The sequence below is a fragment of the Danio rerio genome, chromosome 13 (genome assembly GCF_052040795.2).
Source record: "Danio rerio strain M-AB ecotype USA chromosome 13, GRCz13ab, whole genome shotgun sequence".
Classification (NCBI taxonomy): domain Eukaryota; kingdom Metazoa; phylum Chordata; class Actinopteri; order Cypriniformes; family Danionidae; genus Danio; species Danio rerio.
In genome coordinates, this window is record NC_141033.1 from 25,363,527 (window position 1) to 25,385,074 (window position 21,548).

Genomic DNA, 21,548 nt, shown 5'->3' on the forward strand with positions numbered 1-21,548 from the left:
GACAATGGTTTGATTGATGGGTCGCTTGACCAATAAGAGAGCGGGATTTCATAGAACATTCTTAGTGTTGATTTAACACTAAAATTAAAATGAACAATAAACTAAAAATAAATAAACTAAATAATAAACAAAATCATTCAATTTCAGCAGATCATAATTTTATAATAATTAAGAATTAAATATTAATAATTATTCCATAATTAATTTCCATAATTCATATAAAGCACATTAAGCAATTCATTTTAATTGTATTTATAAATGTATCAAACAGATATGTAAGTTAAGAGTTTAACCTATCTGACTGTCAACAATGTAGCTAATATTCTTTCTTTTTTTCTCGTCTTTCTATTTACTTATTTATTTGTTTATTTGGTAGGGACAGTGTACATTTATTAGCATTGATGCAAATGCACCAGAATTAGCCAGAAGTATTTTTTTCATCCGTTGTCCCTAGACAGATGTAAAATGTTTTATCTTAAATGCAATACAATCAATCGAGCATAATTATGAAGCACTAAAATAGACATAGTTAAGTAGATCTTAATAAGAAAATGTATAGGAAAAAAATAAAACACCAACATATATCTTCATATTAGCACATTTTTGACTATTTAAATTGTCAATGGTTTATGCAGCTATATCAGCTTTGTATCATGAGTAATTCTGAGTTTGTCAAAGTTGTAAGTTTTGGATTTGAGAAAAAATCTAAATGGTTAGATCCTGTATGGCTTTTTTTAAACGCTCTTGTGTGCATGTTAAACTAGTAGACTAGTAGTAGGCGATGTCACTCTGTAAAGCACAGGTGTCAAATCCAGTTCCTGGAGGGCCGCAGCTCTGTACAGTTTAGTTCCATCCCTGCTTCAACACACTTAAGCGATCACACTAGACTTTAAGCTTGTGAAAATCTGTTGTACGTCGCTGCAAAAAGTGGCGGGATTAAACATTTAAGAAAGCGAGCGATTTGTCCATATTTTACATTTCTGTCCGGAGAGGTCATGTTTTGATCCTCGATTAGTCTCACACAGTTAAGTGATGTGATTTCGCAGATCAGAGTTTACCAAGCTGGAACTTTGCAACACAGCAAACTTGTTCCACAACCTTGTGTTTCCTTTGTGTGCGTATGAATGAAAGTGTATAGGAAGAAAAGTCCAGTGTTATCACACCTTTACCTGTAGGTTTTAAACAAGCCTGAAAGACTTAATTATTTTGATCAAGTATGTTTAATTGGAGTTAAATCTAAACTGTGCAAAGTTGCGGCTCTTAAGGAACTGGCTTTGACACCTGTGGTGTAAAGAAACCATAAAAAAAACTTACAATGTTTTGTATTGATAGCATACATTGTTGTTGTTTCTTAGATTAACAATTTATCCATGCAAGTTATCCACACAAAAATGTTTTGGTAACCTTCATTTAAAGTCTAATCATTTGCTTGGGCATTTGGAGCGTGGTCCTTCTTGACATCAGTTCGACGGCTTCAGCCCATTCAGCCACACAATATTCTTAACCACGCCCCTCTTACTGTTTTTTTATACAAGTGATTGACACACAAAATTACCCTATTCAAACTATATTCAAACTCTTATGAAAAATAACCATGTTTTTATAACCATTGTGGATTATAAAATATTCTGGATACAATAAAATTATTATACAAAAAAATGTTGGAAAACAACAGCAATTGACTTAGTGTGTTAGTGTGATTGCTATATCCAACTACTACTACTACATTAGAGAAAGAGTATTTTCATTGCAACATGCAGCTGTGCAGTCTGGTGGAAGACTGTTGAACCTTTTTTTTTGTCTTTAATATAAACATAATACATACATTTGCACATAACACAACACTTTAAATCATTCTTTCATTTTCATTCAGCTTAGTCTATATTTCAGAGGTCGCCACAGTGAAATGAACCGCTAACTATTCCAGCATATGTTTTACACAACAGATGCCCTTCCAGCTGCAACCCAGAACTGGGAATGACCCATAAACACTCATTCACACACATACATATGAACAATTTAGCTTACATAATCCACCTATGGCACATGTCATTGAACTTGTGGGGAAAACCAGGGCACACGGAGGAAACTCAACACGGGGAGAACATGCAAACTCCACACATAAATGCCAACTGACCCAGCTGAGGCTATAAGGGACACTTAAAATAATATGAAATAATAATTTAAATAATAAATTATTGATAATAATAATTAAATAATACATTTATATGAAAAGTGTGTAATTTACACATTGAGGGAAAGTTTACTCACAAATGTAAATTCTATCACTATTTATTCACCCTGAAGCACTCACTTTATGATTTTTTTTTCTTCTGTTGAACACAACATAATATATTTAGATAAATAATGAAAACCTGTAATCAATGACTTCCATATTTGTTTTCCTACTATGGAAGTCAATGGTTACAGGTTTTCAGCTTTCTTCAAAATATCTTCTTTTGTGTTCAAAAAAAGAAGAAAAAAACTTGTAAAGGTTTAGAACCACTTGAGGGTGAGTAAATAGTCAATTTTTTTGGGTGAACTATCCCTTGAATAATAAAAATAATAAAAACTATAGATCTAGAAAACCAGCCTGTAATTTCAGCAAGTGGTGTCCGAATAAAAGTAATGTGCAGTAATTTACTATCCACTTCCTCCAGCTGCAGCCCAAACCCATGTCTCACTGCTCAGACAAAATGATCAACCATCACCTCACGCAACTGGAGAAATATAGGGACTGATAAGATCTCAGTGGAACAAGTAGAGCAGAGTAGACCCCACACATGCTCTTAAAATGTGACATATTTCCATTAGCGTGCGCTGAAGGGAGTTTGCAATAATTAATGACCGCAAGCTGTCCACGGTTAGCGCGTCAAGTGCATGCCAATTAAATATTTTGATTATTGGCAGATTTTCGGAACGCAGGATGGATGCTGCGCGTCATTGCGCGCTGGCAAAGATGCTTTACTCAACGTCACTGCATTGGACCCGACACACCTCCAATACTTGGCACACATTCCTTCAGTTTTCCACCATCCCTGCAGGCGCAAAAACGCACTTCAGCCGGCAGTTTGGACATAAAGCGGCACATAGCGCACTGACCACTCACTGGAGAATGAACTGCTGCAAATGCCTAAAATACACAGTTTTACCATGCCATAGCATCAGAATAGTGAGTCATTCAATGGAATAAGCAAAAAGATTTATGTCTTGAGATTTTATGGACAATTACAATGGATACCACTTTGGACCCCCTTTCATCATCTCTTCTGTATTACGATGAAGATGGAAACGAAACATCCATTAATCTGTTCGAGCAGCCGGACTGGCAGGTGGCATTATGGGCGATTGCATATACTTTGATCGTAATTATTTCCTTCATTGGCAATGTCACAGTTATTTGGATCATTCTGGCGCATAAACGCATGAGGACAGTGACCAACTACTTCATTGTCAACCTCGCCTTCTCTGATGCCTCTATGGCAACTTTTAACACCGTTTTTAATTTCGTTTATGCTTTGCACAATGACTGGTATTTTGGTTTAGGATATTGTAAATTTCAAAACTTCTTCCCAATAACAGCAATGTTCTCAAGCATTTATTCAATGGCCGCTATTGCAGTTGACAGGTAAGCAGACTAAACAAATTATAAGGTGTGTGTTAATGTGCGTGTGCGTGTGCGTGTAATGTAATAGTGCTTTTACACCTTAACATGTTCCCCCAGTTTGGTAATAATAAATATTTATTGCACAACAATGAGATTATATGTTATAAATCATGTATTATAAAGACTGCAAGTTCCTAAAAAATAGCAGTGATAAAACACGTAAACTATAAGATTATGAAGTTCTGATTTCAGCTGCTTTTTATTCTTTCTTGCTGGACATATATAGTTAGAATTTGGATATCAAACCAATTTATGTGATTGATCAGGTGGTCAGACATCTGGTTAAAGAGCTCTTTTTTCCCAATAGGAATGCAGAATTTTAGTACCATAGAAAGTATAAAAAATGCCACTAAACGTTTAGAATAAAATAATTAATCAACTTTAAATGTTTAAAAATTACACAATTATTAATAATAAGAAAATTTCCATAGATATTGTTAGCCCCCAGCAATTATAAATCATATTTTTATGCCATGTTATAATTGTCCTTTGAGATTGTCATAGTTACTTGAAAGTGTTATTATACTCTCATGCAAAATGGTGAAGTGATCAGGACTGACACTTTAAATATCAAAGGGTCTAAATGGGAATCTTTGTGCACATAGATTGTAAATGTTCCCCTAAATGTGTCAAATATGTCATTTTTTTGTACGTACAAACGTTTTCAAGTGACTCGAAAAGAGAAAAATCATAATGTGTGATATCCCTGGATAATCAATTCCAGTTGACTTGGTGACTCATGCGGAAAAAAGGCTCAGCATTGAGTGTAGATCACTTTCTACATTGTGTTCTGATGACAGGAGTCTGATTTAGAGACCAACAAGAAGATGATAGTAATAAAACAGGGGAAAAAGTAACTCAACCAAATCAATCCTCTCTTTCTGGGTGGGCTCCAGTGTAAAATTATGCATGCAGTAATTCATGTTCAAAAGCAGCCCTGTAATGCATTGAATGTCTTTAGAAGGGAGAGTCACTAAAATGACATTGAGCCTATTTTGTTTTTTATAAACATATATCAAATTTATGGTGGGACATCAGTTAAAGGCATATAGTCACTTTCATTAAGATGTTGTTGGCTGAAATCCACAGATATATGGCCATAATCCATCCTCTGAAGCCCAGACTGTCCTCCACCACTACTAAACTTCTGATCGGGGTCATCTGGACTGTGGCTTTTTCTTTGGCATTTCCTCAGTGTTATTATGCCAGCACCAAGTTTTACTTCCCGCGGACTGTTTGTATGGTGGAATGGCCTGACGATTATGGAGGGAAACATCAGCTCTCGTAAGAAATGACTTTGCATGTTGTGGTGGGATTTATGCTCTGAAAAGTTTTCACATTTTATATGTTTATGCACACACTGGCCCACTTCATTAAGCACATCTGTTGAGCTGTTTTTTCCCATATCTGAGGAATGAATGTAGTAGGTGTGGTAAAGGCAATCTGATGAAGTTCCAACAGAGCACCTGAATGAAAAGAAAGGTTATTAAAGTGATTTTAAACATGGCATTACAGATGACCTGGTCTAAGAATTTCAGATGTTCACTTTCAGAGATTTAAAGAGTAGTTAAAATTGTAGTTTTGTGACCAAAAGTGTATTGTTGAGGTCAGAGGAGAATGACCAGACTGATTAAAGTCAAAAGAAGTTCAAACATTGTTAAAAATGAGGTCTGAAAAAGAGCTTCTCTGAATGCACAACAACACTATTAACACCTTGAAGCAGATGAGCTACAGCAGTAGAAAATCACACAGATGATTGTCAGTTTATCGATTATTGTCAGTTTATTAATTGATTGTCAGTTTATGATTATGAATTTCCTCAGGTAAATTACATGGTTTCACTAAATATGCTCAAAGTTTGGATGATGAGTCTCGGTTTCTGCTGTTATTCCTTGTAGCCTATTGGCATTGGCAGTTCAGGATGGTTGTGGTGTAATGTGAGAATGTAGGAACATTTTGCGGTCCTTAAGAATTTATTTCAATTGCTAAGCCTACAGTACCGAGTATTGTTGTGGATCATGTCCATCCCTTTATGACCACTGTGTACTCATCTTGTGAGATGAATCCAGCAAAATAATGTGCTGTATCACAAAGATCAGTTCACTTCAATATGGTACCTTCATGAATCTACACCACAAAGAATTAAGGCAGATCTAAAGAAAAAAATAGTAATAATGTGGTCCAACCTGAAACTAGCAAGATGTTCATAATTATTACACAGCGAGTGCATTCTCTACAATTTAATTCTGTTAAAAATAACACTTGACAATGAAGCTCATTATCCAGACCTTCTACTGTAATTTACATGACAAACCCAGACAATATAGGCCTATCATTTCAAACTTAATGATAATGATAATTTTTTCCACATTACGTGTCAAAGCTGAGATCAAGTCCCATAATGCATTCAGACAGCTGTTTATTCCAACAGAAATGTAAAACTCATGAATTGATGCTCGATTTCTTTAGATATCAGATTGCTGTGATTATCCTGATCTACTTGCTCCCTCTGCTGGTGATGTTGGTGACCTACAGTCTGGTGGGACAGCGGCTTTGGGGCAGCGAGATCCCTGGAGAAGCTTCAGACCACTACCAAAACCAGATGCAGGCCAAACGCAAGGTCAACAATATTAATAAACTATAAATCATAAACTATAAAAGGTCAGGCGCAAAAGCCTGTAAATGCCATCTGAGCTTTTCTTCTAAAAGGATCATTTTCTAAAGCTTCTATGTAAAGGTTTTATTTATGTTACAGTCTATGGTATAGGTTCAGTAACTCCCATTTGTAGTTTATTTCTTTGCTTAAAAAACCTATTAATAATATGAATATACACTCCTAATATATAATCAAAATATCTTAACATAAACAAAGGTGCATGGCTGAGAAAAATACTTTTATTTTTTGGTGGCACTTGGAGGCTTTTGCATTAAGATTCTTCATCTATAGAGTTGGATTCATTTTTATTTTAGTGGTAATTTCATTTCATTTTAGCATATCAAGTTACATATGGCAGGTTTTTATGTGATAACTGCATATGAAGAAATTATCATAATCAAATGTATTTTGTTACAATAAAATTAAAGAATCAATGATAAAAGCATTTCCAGCGAATGGAAAGCTGATCTTCCGTAAGAACAGGAAATTATCTTCTTCACTTTTTGAATGTTTTGACCTTAATTATAAGGCAATTACTATTCATAATGATTTATAGTTCTTTGTGTAAAAAGTAAAAAGGATTCATGCAATTTTTACAATTTTATAAAGGTTGTGAAGATGATGATAGTGGTGGTGACAACCTTTGCAATATGCTGGCTTCCCTACCACATCTACTTCATTCTGGGCAGCTTCAACCGGGACATTTACAAGCAGCACTACATCCAGCAGGTCTATTTGGCCATCTTCTGGCTGGCCATGAGCTCCACAATGTACAACCCCATCATCTACTGCTGTCTAAACCAAAGGTAAACACACATTACGTTTAATGTAGAAGAAAGAAATGATTGACTGTAGATTTGAACTCTAACCTGGGTATTTATTACAGTGTTTGCACTCATTTAGCAAAGTTTATTGCCATGCAATCCTCAGCATTTGCTCCTAAAGTTCCATTTTAGGCCACGTACACAATGCAGTTAAATTCGGTTTTCATTTCAGTGTGCTTTGTTTTGTTTTTAAGGAAGAATCAGCAACATTCTAGAGTAACAAAAAAATGTGTGAAAAATGTTTTTACAAAAACTTTACACAGTGTTACAACATGGACCCATAATCCTAATTGTTCATGATGTTGTATTGATGATTATATTAATACATATTAAACACAAATGAATAATATAAGGAAGTATGGAGGACAAAACTCATTATGAAGTTCCTTTATAAAGTTCCTTTAGCTTGCAATTGCATAAATTATGATCACGATGAAGCATTTCCAAAATGGTTAAACATTTTGTGGACATCATGATGTCACAAAGCATGTTCCACTAGTAGGATGTAGTCATTAGTGTCTTTGTTAGAGTACCTGCTTCCTAGTTTGAATACCACATGGAATAGGATGAGAAAAACTGTTACATGTACAGTACACAAAAAAATATGATAATTTAAGGTATTCAATCGTATATTCGCTGATTACACATGCAGACTAATGAACAGAACGCCTGCATCTCCCTTTGTAGATTCCGCTCAGGTTTTCGCAAGGCATTCCAGTGGTGCCCCTTCGTCAAGATTTCAGAGGAGGACAATATGGAACTGCAGCATATGAGGACCTTTCACATGAGACGCAGTTATCGCACTGAGACCACCAGCGTGGTGGTCCGTAATCACGCCAACGAGCCAGAAGACACCACATCCAAACTAATCAAAGCCTGAGTCTACAATAATTTACTGATGAGAAAAACAGCCACATGTAGCACTTGATACCTCAAAACAAAACTGAGTCTCACATATTACTGTGCTCTGTGGTGGATCCTTTACAGTTGGAGTATTCTTGTACTCTTATGGCATAAGCACTAAGCCTTATTGTGTCTGTGTTGCTACTTAAAAGTACTGGTCTTAATATAGGTATCCTATATAGATATGTTTGTTGTGTATAAACTACATACACTACCATTTAAAAGTTCAGTATCATCCATTTAATTAACCATAAAGACGTTAATAATGTTACAAAAGACTTCTATTTTAAGAAATTGCTGCTCTTTTCAATGTCTTATACATCAGAGTATCCTATTCTGTGGTATTTACTAAAATATTAAGCAGCACAACTGTTTTTGACGGTTCATGTGAAACTGAAGACTGTATACTGATGCTGAAAATTCAACTTTGCCATCAAAATATAAAACAAAATGAACAATAAAACAAAATGGAAAATATAGTATACACATATATTACTCATATCAAAATTTTGAACAGTGCTGGACCTTGTTGTTTCATACGTCGCTATATGGAGCAATGAATGTTTCAAATGTAAATACTGAGTTCTATGTTAAGAGGCAGCTTTAAATGTAAATGTAAAAAAAAGATAACAATAATAAAACCATATACATTTCAGAACTGCAACAATAACAAAATGTTTAAAGCATCTAATTGCTTATTATGACAAATATGATGACTGTTGGATTATATTGACAGTGCTGGAAAAAAGAAAGACAAATGGAAGAAAAATGTGTAATAGTTGTCAAAGACAGGAAGAGGAAACTAATATATTAATGAAGCTAAACAAACATTCCCATGTTGCATCTGTACTGTACATAGACATGAAAGCTCACATTTCAGTGGTACTCAGTGTTTTCAGCATGTATTATCTATAGTATACAATTGCATGTGCAACTATAGAATTAGCTGGAGAGTTTTAGACCCAAGACAGAGATATGTTTATTCATTTAAATGCAAATAGTGTGTATTTTTTTCTTTTGGCCACAGCATCCAGATTACATACATTCTGAAATATGGTTCACTATGTAGTTTTTTTCCATATAAAAAATATTCAATGTATGTGTTTGTTATGCTGTCACGCAAAATGTACTTGCCAGTGGTTTTATATATAAATATAATTTGTATACTACTTGTTGATTTTTTGTATCTTTTTGTTTTTCCTTTCATATGATTGTCTAGCATCTGTTTAATCTGTATGATTGTTCATTCTTAAAGAAAAAGTAAAGGAAATTCTACAGTTACTGTTTCCTATGTTTGCTAATGGGTTATCAAATAGTAAATGTAATAAAAGAGGGATTTGAACATCTTGAATAAGACCTTGTGCTGAAAAATGAAGTAGGCTATACAGTAGAATACAAATAAAGTATCCACTAAAACTAAAACATGTAATCTATTCATTCAAATAATTAATTTGATATGAAATTAAATTAAATAATTTATCAATTGTGTTATTTTTGAGGGGGCATCAAAGTGGCTCAGTGGTTAGCACTGTCACCTCATAGCAAGAAGGTCACTGGTTCAAGTCCCATCTGGGTCAGTTGGCGTTTCTGTGTGAAGATTGCATGTTCTCCTCGTGTTGGCGTGGGTTGCCTCTGGGTGCTCTGGTTTCCCCCAGAGTGCAAAGACATGTGCTATAGGTTAATTGAATAAAGTATTGGCAGTAGTATATGTGTGTGAATGAGTTTGAATGGATGTTTCTCAGTACTGGGTTGCAGCTGGAAGGGCATCCTCTGCGTAAAACATATGCTAGATATGTTGGAATTTCATTCTGCTGTGGTGACCCTGATTAATAAAGGGACTAAGCCGAAGGAAAATTAATTAATGAATAAATAATATTTGTGATTAATAGCTTGTGCAGTTGCTCCCAAAACTATGTGATATTGGCAGTTTTACAAGGTATGGCAAAGACAGACAAAGTTTGACTTAGATATGCTAATCAAATGCTGAAATAAAGCATCAGATTTAATTAAATTAAAAAGCATCAGATCCATTTTGGCATTACTCCATTAACTTTTATAGAAAGTTACAGAAGAACAGTTTAAGATGAATTCATTTGATTTTTGTAAAGACTGAATAAGTGGTATAAGATCAGTGTGAACATATAGGTTACTTATTTGTTTTACTTAAATCAAAATGGCAAACAGACAAAATGGCTGACTGTTTAAAAACATATAACGTTCTGTACCACACACGAAAAGAGAATTTGAGACATTAACGGCAATCTAATTAAATTCACAAACCCTTCAAGCATTTTTTGTTAATTTTGTTATCAATTTTGACCAGTTGGTGGAGACAGACCAAAATAGAACAGGTTGACTGAGGGATCGGTGCCAAAACATGTAAAAAGTTTTGTAACGCTAGACCAAAGCGTTCATTAAAAAAATAATTAAATTGGCAGACGCCCAAAATGTTTGTCATAGTAACTGTTAGATGAATCAGTACACGTCAATGAATCCAGAGATCAGTGTTGTCATTTTTGGCCATACAGCTCAAGAGGTTATTAGAATAAATTGCAGCCCTTCACAAATAGATGACTCTCTGGAAGGTCTTAAATAGTGGAAAAACCTTTCATGAGGGTAAATAGCCAACTGACTGGATATAAGCCGGCATATTCATTCAAGGTAGATAGAAAAAGTGGAATTTCTTTTATTGCACAAACATTTATCACACAGGATGTAAATACGGAAAACAAAACAATGCTACATAATTTGGGCAACTGCAAAGGAAACCACAGAACACAAATTCAGTAGTTGATCAAAATATTTTTATGGTTTTTCTCCTATAGGTTTTCTTTTTCCAGGAACATCTATTTATATAGTGCAACTATGAAATAGTACAAAATCAGTGGATGCTAATTTCCGTTTCCAAATAAGGCATGCATTCATCAGTAGATCTCTGAGCCACTACACAGATTCACTCACATGAACTACACACAATCACTCACAAATAACCAGCCGGGGCACACAGAAGAACATTTACTGGGAATCAGTACCGACAACCCGCATATCTGCATATACACACACACAGCAAAAAGCTGACAAAAGCAATACGCACGATACAGTCCGCTTCGGGTATGAGAAGGTAAGACTAATTCGGAAAGGTTGGATATGCAAAGGCAATAGGTTTTCCTGTCTTTGTTCATTTGTATGGCGACAAGTAGTGGTTTGAATTACACAGGAAGGCAGCTGTGACTGCAATTTGCACGTCTTCCTCACTTCGACAGTGAATGTTTCGCAGTATTCATCACTACAAGCTGCCACACAGACAAATGACAATATGCAGAGGTTTGGAGTTAGCTTGGCATAATCGCAACAAAATACCTTCTTTTCCTCAGGTATCCATTCCTGTTATGTCTACCGGCAGATAGAAAAATAAAATAAATAATATCTTAATATACTTGGTCAAATATCTTTACTTTAATGGTTGTACTGTGTTTACATTTCTTCCCTTTTTCCAATATACATCCATAAATACTTTAACAACAATTTAACATCTTAAAGAACATCTTTATATAGTTGGGTGGACGCTGATGGACCAACCCCTAATAACACACATAGACAAACAGGAACATGTAGGAGTGAAATACAAAGCCAAGGGGTCAGATCCCAGCTCTGGGAATGAGCAGAAGGATGTGCCGGGTCGTGGTTTTTGAGAGCCGAGTCACAGCTGCGAGTGGAAATGTATGAGCTCTTGGAGAGCTGGAGAAGAGGCCGAGGGCTTGTTCATCGCAGGGTTCAGCTCTTCTGTTCTTGCTGGCGGAGGCGACACCCAACGGCGGTGATCAAGGCAGCACCTTTACCGCTTCCGTCTTCTGAGAGAAGGAAAGTGACGTTGCATTTGGGGGCGAGCTCCTTCACCGTCTGATGCATTATCCTAGAGAAACTGAGGAGATGCAGCAGAGGCAGAATTCATTGTGACTGGAAATGTAGCGTGCAAACTGTCAAATGAATTTAGTTGTATGTGTGTAGGGACAAAAAGTTCCCCGCTGGCATAGAATTTGGCTTAATATGTTTAGTAAAGACACTTTCAATTTCAATTTTTTTGTGGAATATTACAGTATTTATTCCAATCCAAATTTTTCAATGATTAAGCCCTCATAAAATTTAATCGAAATAACTTCCAAATGAGTTATCTTTTTCTGATGCATTTAAGGGCAGGACAAACTGTCACACACAATTTTCAGATGGACAAAGTCAAGTTCCACTCTACATATTTTCTTGTACAAGAAGGTATTTTAATTAAATATGTCACAAAATGGAAAAAAAAGAGTATCACAACTTCTATTTCAGGCTTTCTTTACACTTACAACAAATATGTTTATTAATATGGGTGCTGCATGTTTAAAGTGGAAATATGGAACCATTACACTTTCCACAGAACTTTAATACTCTGCCAAAAAACAAAAAAACAAAAAACTTAAGCTTAACAAACTTAAGCTGGTTGGATGGTTTAAGTTGGTTGATTGTGCTGGTTTTAGCCACGTCCACGCTGATTTTAGATGGTCAGGCTGAGAGACTAGCTGGATTGTCCAGGTAAAACCAGCTTGACAAGCCAAGCTGGTTAGCTGATCTTAACTGGACGTGGAAAAAAGCTGGGCGTAGCTGTTTTTGTCTGGTCTCCCAGCCTGGCTAGGCTGGACAAGCTGGATATGTATGCCAAGTGCTTTTTTTTCATCTAATTTAGGGGTTCTCAAACTTTTCAGCCCACAACCCCTAAAACAACAATTTCAATGGGGTCAATATCACCATAGAGTGCCTTTGACAGATGAAAATTTCTTAAAGACAGTGTTCAAGTTTTTTGTTAAACCACATATTTATTCTTTTAAGAAGACTTTAAACTTCAACAATTGCTGGTTGGTCCAGCTCCTGGACCTTTAATAAAACAATTATAAGCAAAAACATTTGGACCAACTTACAAAATATGTCCACCCTGTCAGGGACGAATGGATACAGAAAGCAAATATTTCTGACAGTGTTATCATTCTAAAAAATACACCTTTGCAACATATTTCTGTCGCTTTTCTTATATATATATTTTTTATATTAGAAAGAACTTCAAAAACTTTGGAAATAACAAAAAACTATGTTCTGCTATCAGAGCTTTGCCCGAGTTACATACCATTTAAAGTAAAAAATAATATAGGAAACATATCTGACCAGAATTTATCCAAAACCAAATTATCCTTAAATGTTCCTAAAAGAACAAATGCTAAAGATTGTCATTTGTATAAAGACATTTTATTTTTTTCAGTTAAAGTGCATATGACAGAGTGGACAATGACATATGACGGGGTGGACGGTAACATGACAGGGAGGACAACTGAAGGAAGAGAGACTGAAGTGCCAATAATAACACACTTAAACAGAGTCATAAAAGAACAGATGTATACTGTGCACTTTTGTCTTAACAAATTCCATATCCCTGGCTTTGATTCCATATCCCTGGCTTCAAGAACATGCTCTGGGATGACGAACAGCTCAAACAATGTTTTAACGTTACTACATTTCAGTTTAACCATTAAAATCACGAAATACTAATATGTGTGATGGTTTTAAGTTTTATCTCCAGCTGTTGAATCTTCTTTTTTAGTTTTCTTGTTAATCTTGTTAAATGTTTTGTCTTTGACGCTTTTGTCTGTGAAAACAAAAAACTATTTTACACTCCCCCCAAAAGTTTTACTTCAAAACCAGTTAAGATAGTTAATATAAATCTCTAAAATGCACACTCAGTCTCTCTCCATATGCACGCATACACAGACACACAGGGAAAATTTTGAGTGTCCTTATGTGTGTGTGTGTGTGTGTGTGTGTGTGTGTGAGTGTGAGAGAGAGAGAGTTTGTGAGCCTGCATGTGCACACGCTTCTGTGTTTGCGTGCGTATTAGAGAGAGACTCAGTCAAGACATACTCTACATACAAGTAATATCTCAAAATACATTTAACCAGCTTAAGTATATCCCTAAATGTCTACTATAGATTCCAACCTGAATGGCCCTGGTTCATGCTGAGCTTCAGGAGAGATGGGTGGTGTATCTGACACAAGCAAAGCATTCCTCCTGGCCTTTGCTCTGGCTTGTCTTTTAGCCTCCCTCCATCTCTTTCTCTTTTCTCTCCTCTCATGCTTACTTATTTCACTGAAACTCTTCTTCTTTCCAGTCTGCCTGTCTCTTTGCCACCTGGCTCTCTCTCCCTCAAGATACTGCTTTCTTCTGTCTGGATCTGCATCTCGACGCTCTCTGTAACGCCTTGCTATCTCAGCTCCATTAAGTCCCATACTTCTCAAAAAAAAATTTATTTTATTAGCAAACAATAAATACAGTAAAATATGTTTTCACAATTAGTTATATTGTTTCTAAATTGTCATTAAATGTGATACGTAGTCTTATGTTACCCATCTCAGCGGTTGATGTCCACCCTGTCATAACAGCCTTGATGACAGGGTGGACAATGACAGGGTGGACAATTTTAGCTAATCTGCTTTTATTAAACACATGGTGGGACACTAGCAATCATAACAAGCTAACTTGAAGGTGACTTTTAAGTATTTTGACAAATATACCTAAACATTTGGCGAAAAAAATATTTACTTTTCAGATGTTCACGCCAACAGGGTGGACATGTTATGAGTGACCACATCAAACCATGAACACATAATGATGATAAAAATGAAAAATAAGACGAAGTACTTACTCTTCTTGATGCTGTTGGTTTGATCTCATTTCAAATATGTCAACCTTCTGGTGATGATGTCACTGATTGCATCATATTAGTAATTAAAGGGCCAAGTGACCCATAATGACAGGGTGGACATTAAGTTCAGGGACGTATATGAAATTGAAGATATTTTTGTAAAAATACAAATAAAATGGCAAAAAACCTTTTTTATTTGCTATAAACTAATGGCAACAATAAAGGAAAAGTAAAATTTGTTTGATTATGTGTTTTTTTATTATTATTAGGCTTGGTTGATGTCTGCTGTCCAGCATAAGGGACACAAGAGAAGGGCAGTGATGCATTAGAAGAAAGTGGAATAAAATAAAGAAAACCAATTTAATTGCAGATATTATTGTACAAAAGTGTATTAAAGTGCTTATACATTACTTGTATCCAACCAGAATAGTATTATTACACAAAATGGCCGAAATAACTCCATGATTGTGATGGGGACAACAAAGGGCACTTTATAGTGATATTGACCCAATGACTCCTCCCCCACTATGCTCGGAGGTGGTTATAAACATAACACAATAACACAATAGTGCACCCACCCACACCAATAGGAACTATATGAACACAAGTATATTGACAACACAAAAAAGTGCAACAACAATCATACAGTTTTTTTATATTCATTATTAATTTGTTCCCTCACATAATTAGAATGGTCGGCACAATGTTTACAGCACAAGACTATTCTTGGTAAAATTTTGAAGATTACCACTTGGAGATAATCCTCCATGTTTAGTCGTGGGCTTTAACATTGTACCGTAAAATCAATCTGCTGCAACTAACAGTATTGCTGTGAGGTTAATCTAGCATAATAACTCCAGGGGTCGCAGTACAATGGAAAAAAATGAAAGGCTGATGGCTTTATATTTGCATGTTGTATCTATGTAACTATTAAATATTAAGTATATATTAAATAAATTATAAGTTAAAAATTTTTTTATTTTCTGTAGGTTATGGATAAAATATGGTAATTTTAATAGTTTAATAACATACTGTATATGTGATTTTTAGAAATCACCAAGCGACCCTCCACCCCAATTGTCTCATGACCCCCACTTTGAAAACCACTGATCTAATATGTATAACTAAGATATGGCAGAGTTTTTATACTGTAATACATTTTTAGATGGGTGTTAAACTGCATATTTATCTCCCTCATATTTTGAATGTGAATCTTAAAAACAAACAAACAAACAAATAAACAATAAATAAATAAATCAAGTGAATCAATCAAATTGATTCAAATAAATCAATCAAATTTTTACAACAGTTTCTAGTCATGCAGATTCATTCAACATACACACACACACACACACACACACACACAAACACACACACACACACATATATATATATATATATATATATATATATATATATATATATATATATATATATATATATATATATATATATATATATATATATATATATATATATATATATATATATATATATATGTGTGTGTGTGTGTAGTAGGTCTACTTTACCCACAAGATAAAAGCGATCATATGCATCCATTGATTGTGCATGTACTTACTGTGGATGGAGCTTATACAGGGTGCCATCCACTCCAACAGTGATGTCCAGATGATCCAGTCCACGGTTCTCCCGGATTTTATCCACAACAGCAGCCATTCCTGCTCCACAGAGCTGAGCTGCTCGACGAGAAACAGCTCCACAAACCTCCTTGACGATGATACTGTCATCGCATGTGCTGTCCAGACCCAGATGCTGGAGAATAGACCTGACCTGCAGTAGCGCCAAACGGTCACTAGAGGGAGGAAACACATTTTAGCCCGCGAACCTAACATATTCCTGACAGGATATTTTGGCTTTCAATGTGTCTGTTTTGCGAGATGAAAATGCTTCAATACCTCTCAATTTGGGACAGGAACTTGGTTTCGAAGATGCCTCTGGTCTTCAGTGTTTCAGAGATCTGTCCCCTGAAGAGGAAGCCTCGCTTCGTCAAGTCGATCAAGATGTTTCGAACAATCTCACCCAGGTACATGCCACTGCACATCTTCTCATACCTTAAAGTGGAAATACAGACAAATATTTAATTTAAAGATCTCAAATCTGCCAAAATATTACATAAATATATTGTACACTGCCGTTCAAGGGTTTGGGTTTTGGTTAAGTTTTGTTAATGACGTGAAAATTAAAAAAAATATGCCGCTTAGACCACCAAATTTCCATTTGTTTTGATGAATTAAAAAAATTTTAAATAAAAAATTATGTCATTAGTCTACAACGAGGTTTGTTCGAAATAACAAAAATATGCCATGTTTTAAGACATGTTTACGTTACATTTATTTTTACACAACACAATAGGCTGTCAATGTGGATTAACCCTGATTTTAACAAAACTGCATAAATACCATTATATATTATATACTAAATGAACAAATATTATCACAACTGAAAAGCAGTTTTGCTGCTTAATATTTTTGTATAGAGGCATTTTATTATTAAATATTATCCCAAACTTGGTAAAGTTATTATTTATTTCAGATTAGAAATTGAGTTTTAGTAACTTCTACTGTCACAATTATTTCTTAAAAACCTTACAGACTCCTTTTGAGTGTAAATACACATAAAATTATATTAATATGCACTTGAAAATACAAACATATACCAATAAGCAATTCCAGCTCTTTTGTGTGCATAACACTACAAAGTGTAAGAACCTCATCACAAGATTTGCTTCCTTACATTAAACCATTTGCACCTGCTACATCTGCTTCATTTAATTTTCCTCAACCCATGACTGAGTAAAACTGCTCACTTTTGTTTGCCGGCATTGAGGGAGAGGTCATCCACAGCATCGTCATACTTCGTCCGGATGTCATCCAGACAGCCATTATCTCCAAATGCTCCCCACTCCATATTCACACACATCCTGCCCTCCTCTCCACTTACTGTCTCGATGTTTCGCATTTCCTCCATGTAGCAGGCATTGCTGCCCGTTCCTAAAATCCCACATAGAATCATTTAAACATTCAAGCCTAACATTAATAAATAAAAGTAGTAACATTCTTTAAGGCAAGATACTGTTGGTGTATAAGCTAAAAAAAACTAATAGTTCTCACCATACATTTTTTGGAACTATACTAGGTTTTGGGGAAATATTTTTCAAATATTTTATTATATAAATATTTTAATTTCAAAGATGTAATTATTATTTTTTGTAGAATAAAATGAATATATTAGGCAAATTAAATATGAGCATATTCCTCTGTAGAACATTCAGAATATAGATAGGAATACAACTGTAGAGTTGAGTGTATGTAAGTGGTGCTGGAGTGGAGAATTAGGGCTTAGTGCAAAATAAAAAATAAAAACTTTCTGAGAAAACAGCATTTAGAAATATTGAAATCCACAGACACAAACTGATGAAGTGCAATGAAATAAACTTTAAATGTGTATTTTGGATGTTTTGAAAAGGCAAGTAGTTGTAAATAGCCAAACTATACTTTATGTATATATGTATAGCAAACTATATGTATAGCAATGGATAAGACTTTGTAATAATGAATAGAATAGTATGAAATATGGATCTTTTTACCTGCGATTAGCCCAACCTCACACGTGGGCTCTTCATATGCGCAGGTCATCATTGTGCCCACTGTGTCATTTACTATGGCTACAACATCCAAATCAAACTCCTGTGCACAAAATATCATACAAAACATTAACCGAGCATGAACAATCTGTAATTCACAGCCAAAGCAACAAGGCCAAAGACGTCTAGATTTAAAATCCAACTAATGTGTCATCTTAAAACTCGCCTCTCTCCTCTTGATCCCCTCTCTCAGAAGGCCGACAACATCTTCACCTTCACAGTCTGTGGCTTTAAAGCCCTTCGTCCAATTCACCAAGAGTCCCTGTATCCATCAAAGCATGAAGAAAATCAGGATTTCAGAAAATAAATCATAATAAAAACAATAAATTCATATTTTATTTAATGGATTGGCTAATGAATTGAAAAAGGAAGCAAAAAGGGCAGCTTACCGCATCAAGACTAGTTTGTCTGCAGGGGAAAGAAAAGGTAAAGCCCAGAGGCAGACGGGCATTCTTCATTCCCATGTAGTCCAGGAAGTCAGATATGCAGTACACGATGTGATCAAAAAGCTGCAAGAGGAACAGAAATAGCATCAATCATCGTTGCATAATATCTTTATACAAAGATGCACATTAGTTTAGAGTCATTGCCATTAAAGAATGCATTACAATTGAGCAGACATTATGTTTACCAGTTTTGAGGCTGTATTTATTTGATTGTAACTATACAGTATTTAAAATAGGGAAATTTAAAATAGCATTTAAAAAAATAATTTGTCAGTTATTCAGATTTATTCCAATGATGGCAAAGCTCATGCCAGTTTTCAGTGTCACGATTCTTCAGAAATCAATCTAATTCAGTAAGTTAATTTGGTGCTTGCGTAACATTTCTTATTATTGTCAATCTTGTACAGGGTTTTGCAGACACTTTGCAGAATTCTTTGACTAATAGTAGACAGCATTTATTTAAATATATATATATTTCTTTAAAATTTATGATCAGCACATGCTAGCTGAGTAAAATAATGAATGTCTTTCTTAATATATCATGTAACTGACTCTAGTTTATTTATCTACATTTAAAAATTTTTGTGTGTAAGTATTGAATTGAACACCTTGTATGCCATAATGACTACGCACCTCCTCTCCGGTTCCTTGCATTACTTCTATGGGAATGGCATAAATTTTATTATGCATCTCCACAGTTCGTCTCTTGCCACTGCGAATCTTTACCAAAAGGACCCTGAAGTTTGTACCTCCAAGATCCAGAGCCAAAAAGTCACCGTTTTCTGTATATAAAAGAAAATATCATCAATATTGCTGCACATGACAATGTACTCCTTTATTGCCATAATTGTGATATTTGATTGTTGTGTGTTTCCTACGCATTCGTCTGATTGTACGGCTACATCTGCATCCTCTATTCTTCTTAACTCAGCTAGATATTAAAGTGCTTTAAAAGATTTTCAAATACATTTTTATTTGATGTTTTTTACGTAATTTCAACATAAACACAAAGTGAGAGTGGGAGAGTGAGAGTATCTTCTCCACGTTTTAAATAAACAGCCAATGGTGTTTTGTTTTATCACAGCTCTGCCAAAAAGAGCAGTTGAGCTCAAGACCATCAAATGAAATACATATGAGAAGCCTCTTAAAAGGTGCGGGACATGTCAGAGCATTTGATTGGTCAAAATTTGAAGAGAAAATTAAGTATGAGGTGACGTGAAAATAAATCATTGATTGTTTAGGCATGGTGACAAACAAGGCGAAGAGATAAACTGCAAGCTTTATATGTTTATGTCAGGTTTGTATCTTCTAAATGCAAATTTTGTGTGGAGCACATTAGCTTACAGATATCCATAAAACTAGCATAATGATACTAACTAACACATTTAAAACTTTATTTTTATTCCACGGGGCTAAAACTTTCATCTTAATTAAATACTAGGGATACAAAACATGCCATAAACCTGTATGGAGTGGACTAAGCATAGGATTATACTTTGATGCATTTCAGTAGGGATTAAAAAAATCATAGTTGAGGAGCAAGTGGTTTTCAAATAAGATGCATGAATGGATTTTGTCCAGTGTAATTATATAATATTTTTGTTCTGAGTTGGAAATCTGACCATATATGAAAGAGCATTGCATTTCTAGGATTCCTATAGATTGGTTGCCTTATTTTTAGGAAAATACACTGTATTGTTAGTTGTTCCTTCATACCTGATCCATCAGGGGTACTCCGCACATATGTGGGCAGCATTTTGACGGTGGCTGTGTTTTGGGTGCTCTTGCTCAGTCCATTCTGAATCTCAGTTCTCATCCTCTTTTTCACCTCTAGCAGCTGGTCTTTGGTCAACCTGAACTCTTCCAGGGTTTCTGCAATTTGACGCTCCTGGTCCGCCAAACGGTAAGCCCAGGCTGTCACCAGTGCAGCTCCCTTTCCACTTCCACTCTCAGACAGCAAGAAGCGAACATCAGACTCTGGCACCAGACGACGCACTGTTTTGTGCAACCGACGGGCATACCTGGCAGAAACAGATTCAGTGGGTTTAAATGACGTACCATTGCTCATTCCAGTCAGGTTGTCAGTCTGTGAGGGAATCTTTCCGTTATGCCACATTCTTTTCATGTTCATCTGTTCCAACTTTCATTTTGTTTCGTAAATCTTTATGTTTTGCATAAAGAAAACTTTTTTTTTTTCAAACTGCAGGTGCATGGCAAAAGCACATTCTGCGAGAATGGTCACTAAAGCTACGTTCACACTCCAGGCAAATGAGGCCCGAATCAGATTTTTTTGCCCACATGTGGCTCAGATCTGTTTTTGTCTTGACAGTGTGAACAGCCCAAACCGCATGTAATCTGATCTATTTAATTCAGATTTGTGCCACTTTTATATGTAGTATTAAATCAGACACAGATCTGATGTTTTGCAATGCATCCGCTGTGTGAATAGTTATGTAGGATTTTATGTGACTTTTACATAATCTTTGAGTGCATGCGTCATCATTCTGCAACAAACATCATCCACTCCTCAGCAGCATAGTAGAATGGCACACAGGGCAGATTATTTACCACAGAAAGTTGGTTGTTCATTTTGAAAAAAATGTAAAAGCAAAACTGGTGCTTGTTTACCAATCTGGTTAACGATTGGAGCGTGAGTTGAT

The 21,548-nt window shown here is 35.3% G+C and overlaps 2 protein-coding genes across 2 annotated transcripts in view; one reads left to right on the plus strand and one right to left on the minus strand.

Annotated features, from left to right (window-relative positions):
* The first annotated feature begins 2,639 nt into the window (after positions 1-2,639).
* tacr2 (tachykinin receptor 2) lies at positions 2,640-9,472 on the plus strand. Its single transcript, NM_001327859.2, is given in 5 exon segments — positions 2,640-3,628; positions 4,757-4,951; positions 6,137-6,287; positions 6,933-7,129; positions 7,835-9,472. Coding segments are annotated over 5 exon segments (1,131 nt in total). The 5' UTR covers positions 2,640-3,233; the 3' UTR covers positions 8,028-9,472.
* A 1,250-nt stretch (positions 9,473-10,722) lies between these two features.
* The window catches only part of hk1 (hexokinase 1), a 30,997-nt gene continuing 20,171 nt past the window's right edge, over positions 10,723-21,548 (minus strand). The window contains 9 exon segments of the mRNA NM_213252.1: positions 10,723-11,972; positions 16,358-16,591; positions 16,695-16,850; positions 17,606-17,789; positions 18,386-18,485; positions 18,609-18,704; positions 18,832-18,951; positions 19,522-19,670; positions 20,605-20,909. Coding sequence (NP_998417.1) covers positions 11,825-11,972; positions 16,358-16,591; positions 16,695-16,850; positions 17,606-17,789; positions 18,386-18,485; positions 18,609-18,704; positions 18,832-18,951; positions 19,522-19,670; positions 20,605-20,909 — 1,492 coding nt within the window. The 3' untranslated portion in view covers positions 10,723-11,824.